General features: G+C 42.8%; 1 protein-coding gene across 5 annotated transcripts in view; it reads right to left on the bottom strand.

The window, feature by feature from the left end:
- Positions 1-12,298, bottom strand: part of angel2 (angel homolog 2 (Drosophila)) — a 58,349-nt gene that overhangs the window by 31,925 nt on the left and 14,126 nt on the right. For all 5 annotated transcript variants that reach the window (XM_078229808.1, XM_078229809.1, XM_078229810.1 and 2 more), the window contains one exon: positions 1,406-1,659. In XM_078229808.1, the coding sequence (XP_078085934.1) occupies positions 1,406-1,659 (254 nt within the window). The remainder of the gene's footprint in view (positions 1-1,405; positions 1,660-12,298) is intronic.

The raw sequence follows: 12,298 nt of genomic DNA, 5'->3' as shown, positions 1-12,298 counted from the left end.
GCTTAAATAATAAATTTCAGAATTAAATTGAATAAATTAAAACATTTGTATAGGGAATGAGGTTAACTGAATAACTCTTTCAAAGAGCTAGTACAAATACGATGAGTCAACTGGCCTCCTTTTGCGATGTATCATTCTATGATTCTAAGTTAGCTTACTTGTCTTCCCTCAGCATCTATGGAGAGAGAACAGAGCTAACGTTTCAAGATGCTGTCAGACCTGCTGAGAATTTCCAGCATTTTCTATTTTTGATGCAGACTCCAGCATCTGCAGTAATTTGCTTTTACCCCTGATTTCACTATTCAGGTGGGGTAAATTCACTAGGGCGGCACGGTAGCACAGTGGTTAGCACTGCTGCTTCACAGCTCCAGGGTCCCGGGTTCGATTCCCGGCTCGGGTCACTGTCTGTGTGGAGTTTGCACATTCTCCTCGTGTCTGCGTGGGTTTCCTCCGGGTGCTCCGGTTTCCTACCACAGTCCAAAGATGTGCGGGTTAGGTTGATTGGCCAGGTTAAAAATTGCCCCTTAGAGTCCAGAGATGCGTAGGTTAGAGGGATTAGCGGGTAAAATATGTGGGGGTAGGGCCTGGGTGGGATTGTGGTCGGTGCAGACTCGATGGGCCGAATGGCCTCCTTCTGCACTGTAGGGATTCTATGATTCAGTTATGGTCTTATGAAAAGGATCTCATTTATTTATTTTCCAATTCTGATTAAAAATAAGTCTGTACCCAAAATACTAATATATCAGTTTGCCTTTACAGATGCTGAGATACTGAAAGATCTGTTGTATTGGGTTTTTTTTGCTTCTTTGCGAGAACACAAAGTTGTTGAAAAATTAAATTATTTGCTTTTCCCATTTCTAAACTAGCAGGTGTCTTACATTAAAAATAATAATTTGTAAAATACACATTTAATCTATTAATTTCAAGCTTTTTCCCCCCCCAATTGCAAGAAGGAAGCTACAATAAGAAATAGGACAGGAGTAGGCCACACTGCCACTCATGGCTCTTACAATCTTAGTCCCAACTCCACTTTTCTGCCCTGAGTAGGTCATCAAACTGCTCTATGACACTTGCATAATTCACAATTTGATTTGCCTTCTTCACTTACTCCCTAAAGGAATACTCCGGCACTTGGCATTTGACAGTGATGATCAAAAGCAAGCCCAACCCTGTGTCCTTACCTGATGGCCACACATATGCTCCTTTTCATTGTGGGTGTGTCAACAGAAATAAGCAGGAACCCTGCCAGGGATAGAGAGGCAAATTGTGTTTCTCTCCTTCCCACTGCCCTAGCAAAGATCAGCTTTAGGAATTTCCCGGTTTGTATGGTACATCACCATGAAATGCGTTTATGCATTAAACCTTTGTGAGCATGTACAGGTATGCGTTTAATTGAACTACTTACATCTGCATCCAACTGCTTCAGTTCCTTAAGGATGTTGGGAAATCGGAATCCCCACTGCAACAAGGGCTGACTGCAATGTTTGTACAAGTGACCATTGTCCTCCAACAAATCCTGTGCCAGAATATTGTACGACATCACAGAAAAATCAAAAACTTCCTCCTGTTTTCCATTTGAAGCTTCTTTTGAGTCACTAGTACCTTGGTTGCTCTTGTACAATGAAGTAAAATCCTCCCATTTTCTATGTACTGCCCCTACTGGAAAGAGATTACAAATGAGAAAAACTAAATTGCAGTATTCTACAGCATAATTACACAGCAATGCTATGTGCTATTTTTTCATTGCCATCCTTGTTTTCACTTCCTATCTTAATGGTCATAGTCGAGAATGCTCCAATTTGTTGAGTATCAATTAAGCACATCAGTTGTAATTTCAGGCTATTGCAATGGGTAGTGGAGGCCAAGAATGTCCCACTTCTCACAGAAAAGGAGAAGGGGAACACACAGCCTGCCTTGGACTATGTATATATGCCTCTTAAAATAAGCAGTAACGTCTCAATTAATGTTTGGGAATAAATGTCTTGGGTGATGAAGGCATTTGTTGCAGAAGAAATGGGGAAAAAAAGTTTTGTAAATATGAAAAACTAGTGAACTAATTAACCACATTAGTAAACTAACTAAACCTCATTGATGTTCCAACTCCAGGAGCTTGGTTTTGGATAAATTGCAGCAGCTTAAATAAGAAAATAGCTTGGCAATGCAGTAAATTTTGCTACAGGACTCTCACATAAGCGACAACTTATATTTATACAGCATGCTTAACGTTATAAAATTCTGAGGCACTTCACAAGAAACAAAATGTGACACTGAGCAACATGAGGTGGTGTTAGATCAGATGACTGACTGGTAGCTTGTCAAAGTAGTAGGTTTAAGAGTGCCTTAAAAGGAGGAAAGCAAATTAGAGAGGCAGAGAGGTGTAGGGAGGGAATGTAAAAGTTTAATTCTAAAGGGTTGAGGCAACTGAAGGGACAGCCACAAATAGTGGAGCAATTCAAATCTGGGATGCTCAAAGCAAAAATTAGATAAAAGCAAATATCGTGGAAGGTTTTGCCATTGGAAAGGAAATAAAGGCCATGGTTAAGCAAGGAAGTTAAAGACAACATAAAGACAAAAGCTAAGGCATAACATATTGCAAAGGTGGCAGGCTGGAAGATGGGAAGCTTTTAAAGATCAACAAAGGGTTACTAACAAAGTAATAAAAAGAGCAAAGGTAAATTATGAAAGAAAACAACACAAAATATGAAAAAGGATAGCAAAAGCTCCTATAAGTATATAAAAGGGAAGAGAGTAGCTAAAGTGAATGTTGGTTCCTTGGAGGATGAGACCGGAGGATTAATAGTGGGGATCACAGAAATGGCAGAGACACTAAATCAATACTTTGTCTCAGTTTTCACGGTGGAGGACACTAGTTGCGTCCCAAAGGCAACAGCTAATGCAGAGGAAATAGAAAGGGAGAAACTTAGAACAATCACCACCAATAGGGAAATAGTACTCAACCAACTGTTGGGATTGAAGGCAGACAAGTCCCGAAGGCCTGATGGCCTACATCCTAGGATATTAAAGGAGGCAGCAGTGATAGTAGATCCATTGGTTATAATATTCCAAAATGCCCTGGGTGTGGTTAAGGTTCCAGTGGATTGGTAAAGTGCTAATATAACACCCTTATTCACAAGGGGAGGGAGGCAGAAAGTAGGAAACTACAGACCTGTTAGAAATTTACAAATGGATATAGATAGGTTAGGTGAGTGGGCCAAAATGTGGCTGTTGGAGTTTAACGTGGAAACATGTGAGGTTATCCACTGTGGTTGGAAAAATGGAAAGGGAAATTATCTAAATGGAGAGAGACTTCAGGGTACTTTGGTGCAGAAGGATATGGGTGTCCTTGTGCATGAGTTACAGAAAACTGGTATTCAGGTACAGAAGGTAATAAGGAAGGCAAATTGAAATTTTGCATTTATAGCTAAAGGAATAGAGTATAAAAGGAAGTGTTGCTGTAAATATACGAGGTGTTGGTGAGACCACACCTGGAGTACTATGTACAGTTTTGCTCCCTTTATTTGAGGAAGGATGTAGTAGCATGAGAGGTAATTCAGAGGAAGTTCACTAGATTGATTCCAGAGATGAAGGGTTTGTCTTATGAAGAGAGATTGAGCAGTTTAGGCCTATACCCTCTAGAATTTAGAAGAATACGAGATCTAATTGAGCTATACAAGACGATAAAAGCTATCGATAATAGATGTAGGGCAGATGATTCGTCTTGTGGGGCAGTCTAGAACAAGAGGTCATAGTTTTAGGGTAAGGGGTAGCAGATTTAAAACAGAAGAGAAACTACTTCTCTCAAAAAGTTGCGAATCTATGGAAGACACTACCCCAGAGTGCAGTGAATGGCAGGACATTGAATAAATCTGAGATAGAAAGATAGATTTTTAATTAGTAATGGGTTGAGGGATTATGTAGGACAAGCAGGAAAGTGGAGTTGAGGCTAAGAGGAGATCAACCATGATCTTACTGAATGGCAGAACAGGCTCAAGGGGCTGAATTACCTACTCCTGTTCCTAGTTCTTATGGAGATGTTTGAAAAGATGGGTGGGAACTTTAAAAGCACAACATTGCTTAACCCAGGGTCAATGTAGATCAAGGAGCACAGGGATGATAGGTGAAATGATACTTGGTGAGAGTTAGGACGCAGGCAGCATTTTGGATAACTTCAAGTTTACAGAGGACAAAATATGGGAGGCCAGCCTAGTGTACACTGGAATCAGCCGAGCAGGGTTCTGCTCAAAGTTGAAGGGAAGTGTTACCACTGACGAATAGACATCTTTCAGTTTATAATAAGTTATTATTTCTTTGATGTGGCTTTTCAATGTCTGTATGTTTATTTGGATAAAACTAAGATTTTTGAGGTAAAGCTTCTGTTATTAACACTGATCGTCTCTGTCTGATGAAAGTTTTTTAAAATTCAATTCATGGGATGTAGGGTCAAGTTTACAGAGGACAGAATATGGGAGGCCAGCCTAGCGTACACTGGAACAGTCAAGGTCAGTGATGAATGAGGGTTTCAGCAGCAGAGAAGCTGAGGCAATGGTAAAATCCAGTGATGTTAGAGTTGGAAATGCTGGTTAGGCCAGCATTTATTGCCCATCCCTAATTGCCCTTGAGAACATAATGGTAAGCTGTCTTTTGGGTGGCATGGTAGCACAATGGTTAGCAGTGCTGCCCCACAATACCAGGGACTGGGTTCAATTCCTGGCTTGGATCACTATCTGTGTGGAGTTTGCATGTTCTCCCCGTGACATATGGGTTTAGTCCGGATGCGCCGGTTTCCTCCCACAGTCTGAAAGACGTGCTGGTTAGGTGCACTGGCCATGCTAAATTCTCTCTGTGTACCCAGAGTGTGGCGACTAGGGGATTTTCACACTAACTTCACTGCAGTGTTAATATAATCCTACTTGTGATACTAATAAACAATCTTTCTGGAACCACTGCAGTCCATGTGGCGTAAGTATAACCACAGTACTGTTAGGGAGTGAGTTCCAGGATTTGGACCCTACAAAGGAACAGCAATATATTTCCAAGACCAATACTGAATGGCTTGCAGGAGAACTAAAAATAGTGGTGTTCCCACACGTCTGCTGCTTTTGTCCTTCGAGGTGGTAGAGGTCTCAAGTTTGGAAGGTGCTGCCTAGGGAGCCTTGATGAGTTCCTCTAGTACATCTTGTAGATGCTAAACACTGTGCGTCCATGCTGGAGGAAGTGAATGTTTGCGGATGGGATGCCAATCAAGCGGCTGCTTTGTCCAGGATGGTGTCGAGCTTCTTGAGTGATGTTGGAGCTGCACTCATCCAGGCAAGTGGAGAGTATTCCATCACACACCTAACTTGTGCCTTGTAGAATGTGGAAAGGCTTTGGACAGTCAAGAGGTAGTTACTCGCCACAGGATTCCTTGCCTCTGACCTGCCCTTGTAGCCACAGTATTTATATGATTGGTCCAGTTCAGTTTCTGGGGGGATAGAGTTGCAAGAGCAGCAGTCTATTTCCAAAGGAGATTTTCTGGGTGTTTTCTTCATAAGCATTTCAAAAATATGCAACTATTATTTTATGGTTCATTGAATCTGTACATGGCCCTCGTCCTTTGTCTAAAAAGTCCTCAATAGCTTTACGAAACTCCAGGTGCTTTTTCATCTTTACATCCATCAAATTCTTCATCTATTTAATTCCAATGTTCACTTCATTACATCCTCCCCCGTTCTGTGGAATGCATGACAGCACTTGCTGCCTAAATCTATCTTTTCAATCATAGTTCCTAAAAGTTCTCTGCCTTACTCGGTGTTCATTTCCAATGTGTATCTGTGAACTATATTAAAAAGTTTTGTTAAAAATTTTAAATTTAAATGGCATAAAATGTTGGTCCAACACAAAGTCTCACTATCATCCTTTCTGGGCATTTATAGCACATGTAAAGCCATTCCACCAAATTTCTAATCAGGTACAACTTCCCACTTTTTAATGTACCTCCCTAAAGGGCACAGCTATAGATACATGAACTGACAAGAAAACTAAAGGGTATTCAAGATACAACTGGTCGGATGCACCCAAGTTTGCCAATGAACTTCACATCACAGATCAACTCTCCAGGCTCTGAGTCAATATTGAAAGCTTGCTTTCATGTCGTTAACCATGAGGTGCATAAATAGAAATAAAAAAATGTGGACAACTTGGGTTGCAGCATACGCTCACAAGGTAATAGACAAGATTCTCATATCATGTTATCAATGTTTGCTAATCCAGAGTTACATCATTTTTGCCATATTTAACCAAGCCTTTTTCTGTAAATATTTGTCACTATATTGGAATGCACTAATTCAAAATTAGACGTTGGCATGCCAGAATACTGCGGAAAGTGATAGTACATTTGTTGCAAGGAATGCTACCCAACTGCATGGTCTATTATTCTCAGCTGAGAATTGCAGCCTCGACTTCTCTATTTACTCTTGGATGGCACTTCTGATTGAGATCACCAAGAGATTCTTCTGAGACAAAGTCCTCAAATTAATTCTGGCATCCTTAGTACATAAATTATTACATGTGACTAAATATTTTTAATGGCATATGGCAGGGTTGGTGGAGAAAGCAAACAAATCCACCCAAGCAGCAAATTCAGTGCCTTTGCTTCCATTACATCACCAAGTTTGGTAAATTACTCCACCTTTTATTAGACTCTAGGAAGTCATATTTATTCTGAAATACATTCACATGTGCTCACTATAAACCTACTTCACGCATCTAGGAATGAGTGGCAACAACATCTTAAACAGTGCTTTCTTCATCAACCATTCAACCCAGTTTCTCAGCTTTCATTTGCAGGACCACATCTACTTGCATAAGATCTTTCAGAACCTTGAAACACCCACAATGTAGTTTTCAGTAGTTACTGTGCACTTATGGATGCAGCATCCCATTTACACCCATATTTGGAAGACTAGTTTGTCAGCTAGTTTAAACTGTGTTTAGCACCTTCCCAGCATTCCATAATCATTGCACAAAACCACTTTTTTAATGCAATTTTATTTGGTCCAAAGGAGGACGTTTTCAGAAAGACTTGCTATAAATATTGCTGGTCCATGTATAGCTGTGTAAATATAGACAAGAGCACCACGTCTCACAGGTTGGATCGCATAGCTGGAGAAGGGCAAGCAGGAGAAAAATAAATAAAATTCTACTCTCAGAATCAGAATGCTCCAAATTGTTGTGACAATTAAACAAGCAACAATGAATAGAACAAAAATCTCCCACTAACAGTAGCTGATTAGTTCTGATAAAACATCCACGAATAGGGCTTGAGAGAACTATATGAGAAAATTAGAGTGAAAATTTCTGTAACTCTTCCCATTCCAGAAACTGTCATTATAGACGTCCTGCACAGCATTGTCCACCATTATGGCAATAAGTAGGTCTACATTGCAAAATAGAGTAAAAATGATTTTGAGGATCATGACCACAGTCTGAAACAATTTAAATCAATGTTCTAGAACACTGATCAAGATAGTTAAGAAACATTTACTGCAAAATTGTTATAGCAGAGAGAATGGACCAGATTTACTATCAAAATATCTGTAGCTCTGTTAATTATGTACAAATGGTATAGAAACCTCAGGAGGGGTTAAATGCCAATATTCAAAGCTTGTTGTCTTGAGTTATGCTGCTCCACTGTTAGCATTGCAAGAACAGCAATTCATTGTCTGCCTTATTGTTGTGAACGGATGCATCGCGTCATAATTTGCTCACGTAGTCATCATCTGTCTCAGGACACCATTTTCAATCCCTCCCATCAGTTTCCAGGCCTTTCCAGTACTGAAATGCCCTCAAAGCCACAAATAACATTATTTGTGATTATAACCGTGATAAACGCTCTCCTCTCTACCAACTTCAGCCTTCGGCACAGTGGGCCATGGCATTCTCCAATGCTTCTCCTCTATCATTCTGCTGGGTGCAACTGCCCTTGAATCACCCTCAATGGTTTCTTGTCTCACTCATGCATCATTACCACTGGAATCCCTCAAGGATTTTACATTGATCCCTTTTCTCATCCACATGTTACCATTTAACCATATAAACCGGATACACATTGGGCTCCACGGGTACTGCTGACAATCAACTATTTTATCACCTCCTCCCTGGAACCTGCAACTCTCTTATCTTTCAGCACAAAAAGAAGTCGTTCGGCCCATCGTGTCTGCACTGGCCATCAAGCACTAATCCTAATCCCATTTTCCAGCATTTGGTCTGTAGCCTTACATAATATGGCATTTCAAATGTTCATCTAAATGCTTCCTAAATGTCGTGAGGGTTCCCGTCTCTACCACCCTTTCAGACATTGAGTTCCAGATTCCCACCACCCTCTGGGTGAAAACGTTATTCCTCAAATCCCTTCCTGCTCTTTGCCTTATATCTATGCCCCTGGTTATTGACCCCTCTACTAAGAACATAAGAACATAAGAAATAGGAGCAGGAGTAGGCCATCTGGCCCTTCGAGCCTGCCCCGCCATTCAACAAGATCATGGCTGATCTGAAGCGAATCAGTTCCACTTACCCGCCTGCTCCCCATATCCCCTAATTCCCTTATCGATCAGAAAACTATCTACCCGTGATTTAAACATATTCAACGAGGAAGCCTCCACCACTTCAATGGGCAGAGAATTCCAGAGATTCACTACCCTCTGAGAGAAGAAGTTCCCCCTCAACTCTGTTCTGAACCGGCCTCCCCTTATTTTGAGGCTGTGCCCTCTAGTTCTGGTTTCCCTTCTAAGTGGAAAGAATCTCTCCACCTCTAACCTATCCAGCCCCTTCATTATCTTATATGTCTCTATAAGATCACACCTCATCCTTCTAAACTCCAACGAGTACAGACCCAATCTGTTTATCTCTCCTCATAAGCTACACCCCTCATCTCCGGTATCAACCTGGTGAACCTTCTCTGCACTCCCTCCAAGGCCAATATATCCTTTCGCAAATAAGGGGACCAAAACTGCACACAGTACTCCAGTTGCGGCCTCACCAGTGCCTTGTACAGTTGCAGCAAGACCTCCCTGCTTTTATATTCTATCCCCCTCGCGATAAAGGCCAACATTCCATTCGCCTTCTTGATCACCTGCTGCACCTGCAGACTGAGTTTTTGCGATTCGTGCATAAGGACCCCCAGGTCCCTCTGCACAGTCGCACGATGTAATTTTTCTCCATTTAAATAATATTCCAATTTACTATTATTTCTTCCAAAGTGGATAACCTCACATTTGCTAACGTTATATTCCATCTGCCAGATCCTCGCCCACTCGCTCAGCCTATCCAAATCTCTGCAGACTTTCCGCGTCCTCCATGCAATTCGCTTTCCCACTCACCTTCGTGTCATCAGCAAACTTGAATACCCTAGATTCAGTCCCCTCCTCCAGATCATCTATGTAAATGGTAAACAATTGAGGCCCCAGCACCGATCCCTGCGGCATGCCACTGGTCACCAAATGCCAACCAGAAAAGCACCCATTTATCCCAACTCTCTGCTTCCTGTTAGATAGCCAATCCTCAATCCACGCCAACACCTTACCCCTAACTCCGTGTACCCCAATCTTCTGCAGCAACCTTTTGTGAGGCACCTTATCGAATGCCTTCTGGAAATCTAAAAACACCACATCCACCGGTTCCCCTCTGTCAACCGCACTAGTGACATCTTCATAAAAGTCCAGTAGATTCGTCAAACACGACTTTCCCTTCATGAATCCATGCTGCGTCTGCTTGATCGAACCATTCTTATTCAGGTGCTCTGTTATTTCCTCTTTAATAATAGACTCTAGCATCTTCCCAACTACGGACGTTAAGCTAACCGGCCTGTAGTTACCCGCCTTTTGTCTACTTCCTTTTTTAAACAGCGGCGTAACAGTAGCTGTTTTCCAGTCAGCCGGCACTACCCCAGAGTCCAGCGAATTTTGATAAATTACTACTAACGCATCTGCTATTACCTCAGCCATTTCTTTCAGTACCCTGGGATGCATTCCATCCGGGCCCGGGGACTTGTCTACCTTCAGTCCTATTAGTCTACCAAGCACCACCTCCTTAGTAACAGTAATTGTATTAAGGACCTCCCCCCCCCACCAACTCTTGATCTCTAATATTCGGCAAACTATTTGTGTCTTCCACCGTGAAGACCGACACAAAGAACTTATTTAAAGTCTCAGCCATTTCCTCGTTTTCCACTATTAAATCCCCCCTCTCATCTTCCAAGGGTCCAACATTCACTCTAGCCACTCTATTCCTTTTTATATACTTGTAAAAACTTTTACTATCATTTTTTATATTTTGAGCTAGTTTAGTTTCATAATCTATCTTTCCTTTCTTAATAGCTTTCTTAGTCGTTCTTTGTTTTTCTTTAAAGCTTTCCCAATCCACTAATTCTCCACTATTTTTGGCCACTCTGTACGCATCTGATTTTATTTTAATACTCTCCTTTATTTCCTTCGTTATCCACGTCCGATTATCCTTTTTCTTACAGTCCTTCTTTATCACCGGAATATATTTTTGCTGAGTACTTAAAAAAATCTCCTTAAAAATCCTCCACTGTTCCTCAGCTGTCCTACCTACCAGTCTGCTCGCCCAGTCTACATTAGCCAATATGTAGGTTAAAATCCCCCATGATTATTGCCGTTCCACTTTTGCACGCATCCATTATTTGCTTGTTTATAGCCCTCCCCACCTCGAAGTTATTATTTGGGGGCCTATAGACCACGCCTACCAGTGTCTTTCTCCCCCTACTATTCCCTATCTCCACCCACAACGATTCCACGTTTTGCTCCTTAGAGCCTATGTCGTCTCTCACTACCGTCCTGATATTATCCTTTATTAGCAAAGCTACCCCACCTCCTTTTTCTACCTGTCTATCCTTCCTAAATGCCTGATAACCCTGTATATTCAGTTCCCAGTCCCGGTCACCCTGCAACCACGTTTCTGTGATGGACACTAGATCATATTCATTTGTATGGATTTGTGCCATCAACTCATTTACTTTGTTTCGAATGCTTCGTGCATTCAGGCAAAGTGTCTTTATGCCAGCCTTTATCTGGACCCGCTTTGCTGAAGCGCTACTAACATCTCCCAAGCCCTCTCCTCCTTTAGCTAGTTGTTTATTCACTATACTCCTGGCATTAGAGTAGACACCTCTCAATCCTATGGTCTGACCTCTCCCCTTCTCTGTTCCCAGTCCACCTGCCCTCTTGCACTGCCTATAACCCTTCTCTGTTTGCGAGCTACCTTCCTCACTCTCAGTCACGTCGCTTTGATCCCCTCCCCCCAACCTATCTAGTTTAAACTCTCCCCAGTAGCCTTAGCCAACCTTCCTGCCAGGACATTGGTCCCCCTGGGATTCAAGTGCCACCCGTTTTTAGTATACAGGTCACACCTGCCCCTAAAGAGGTCCCAATGGTCCAGGAACCCGAATCCCTGCCCCCTGCACCATTCCCTCAGCCACACATTCATCCTCCACCTCACTCCATTCCTTTCCTCACCTTCCCGTGGCACAGGCAGCAATCCCGAGATTACTACCTTTGCTTTCCTCCTCCTCAGCTGTCTCCCTAATTCCCTATACTCTTTTTTCATGTTCCCTTCCCCCTTCTTACCCACATCAGCGATACCAATATGTACCGCTACCTCCGGCTCCTCTCCCTACCACCTCAGGATTTCTGGGACTCGCCCAGCGACATCCTGGATCCCAGCCCCAGGGAGGCAGACCACCATGCGAGACTCCCGCCTGCCTCTGCAAAATCGCCTGTCCGTCCCCCTGACTGTCGAGTCCCCAATTAATACCGCCTTCCTCCTCCTTTCCTTAGCCCTCTGAGTTACAGGGCCGGACTCCACCCCGGAGACACGGCCACTGCTGCTTCCCCCAGATGGGCTGTCCCCCCCAACAGTAGTCAGACAGGAGTACTTGTTATGTAGGGGCACTTCCACCGGGGTGCTCTCAATCACCCTAGCCTTACCCTTCCTGGCTGTCACCCACTTGGCCTCCTCCCGTGGCCCTGGTGTGACCGCCTGATGATAACTCTTGTCTATCACCTCCTCAGTTTCCCTCACCTGCCTAAGATCGTCAAGCTGCAGTTCCAGCTCCCTAACACGGGCCCTCAGGAACCGCAGCTCGACACACCCCTCACAGATGTGGATGTCCGGGAGGCCAGGTGCCTCCAGGACCTCCCACATACTGCACTGCGAGCACCACACTGGCTTTACACTCATATTTCACCCTTTCTTCCGAGGTACACAGAGAAAAGTAAATTATAAATAAAAAAAAAGAAACTCA

Source organism: Mustelus asterias, chromosome 15 (assembly GCF_964213995.1).
Source record: "Mustelus asterias chromosome 15, sMusAst1.hap1.1, whole genome shotgun sequence".
Taxonomy (NCBI): domain Eukaryota; kingdom Metazoa; phylum Chordata; class Chondrichthyes; order Carcharhiniformes; family Triakidae; genus Mustelus; species Mustelus asterias.
The sequence above is the reverse complement of the archived record's forward strand: the minus strand, read 5'-3'. Positions and strand labels throughout refer to the sequence as shown.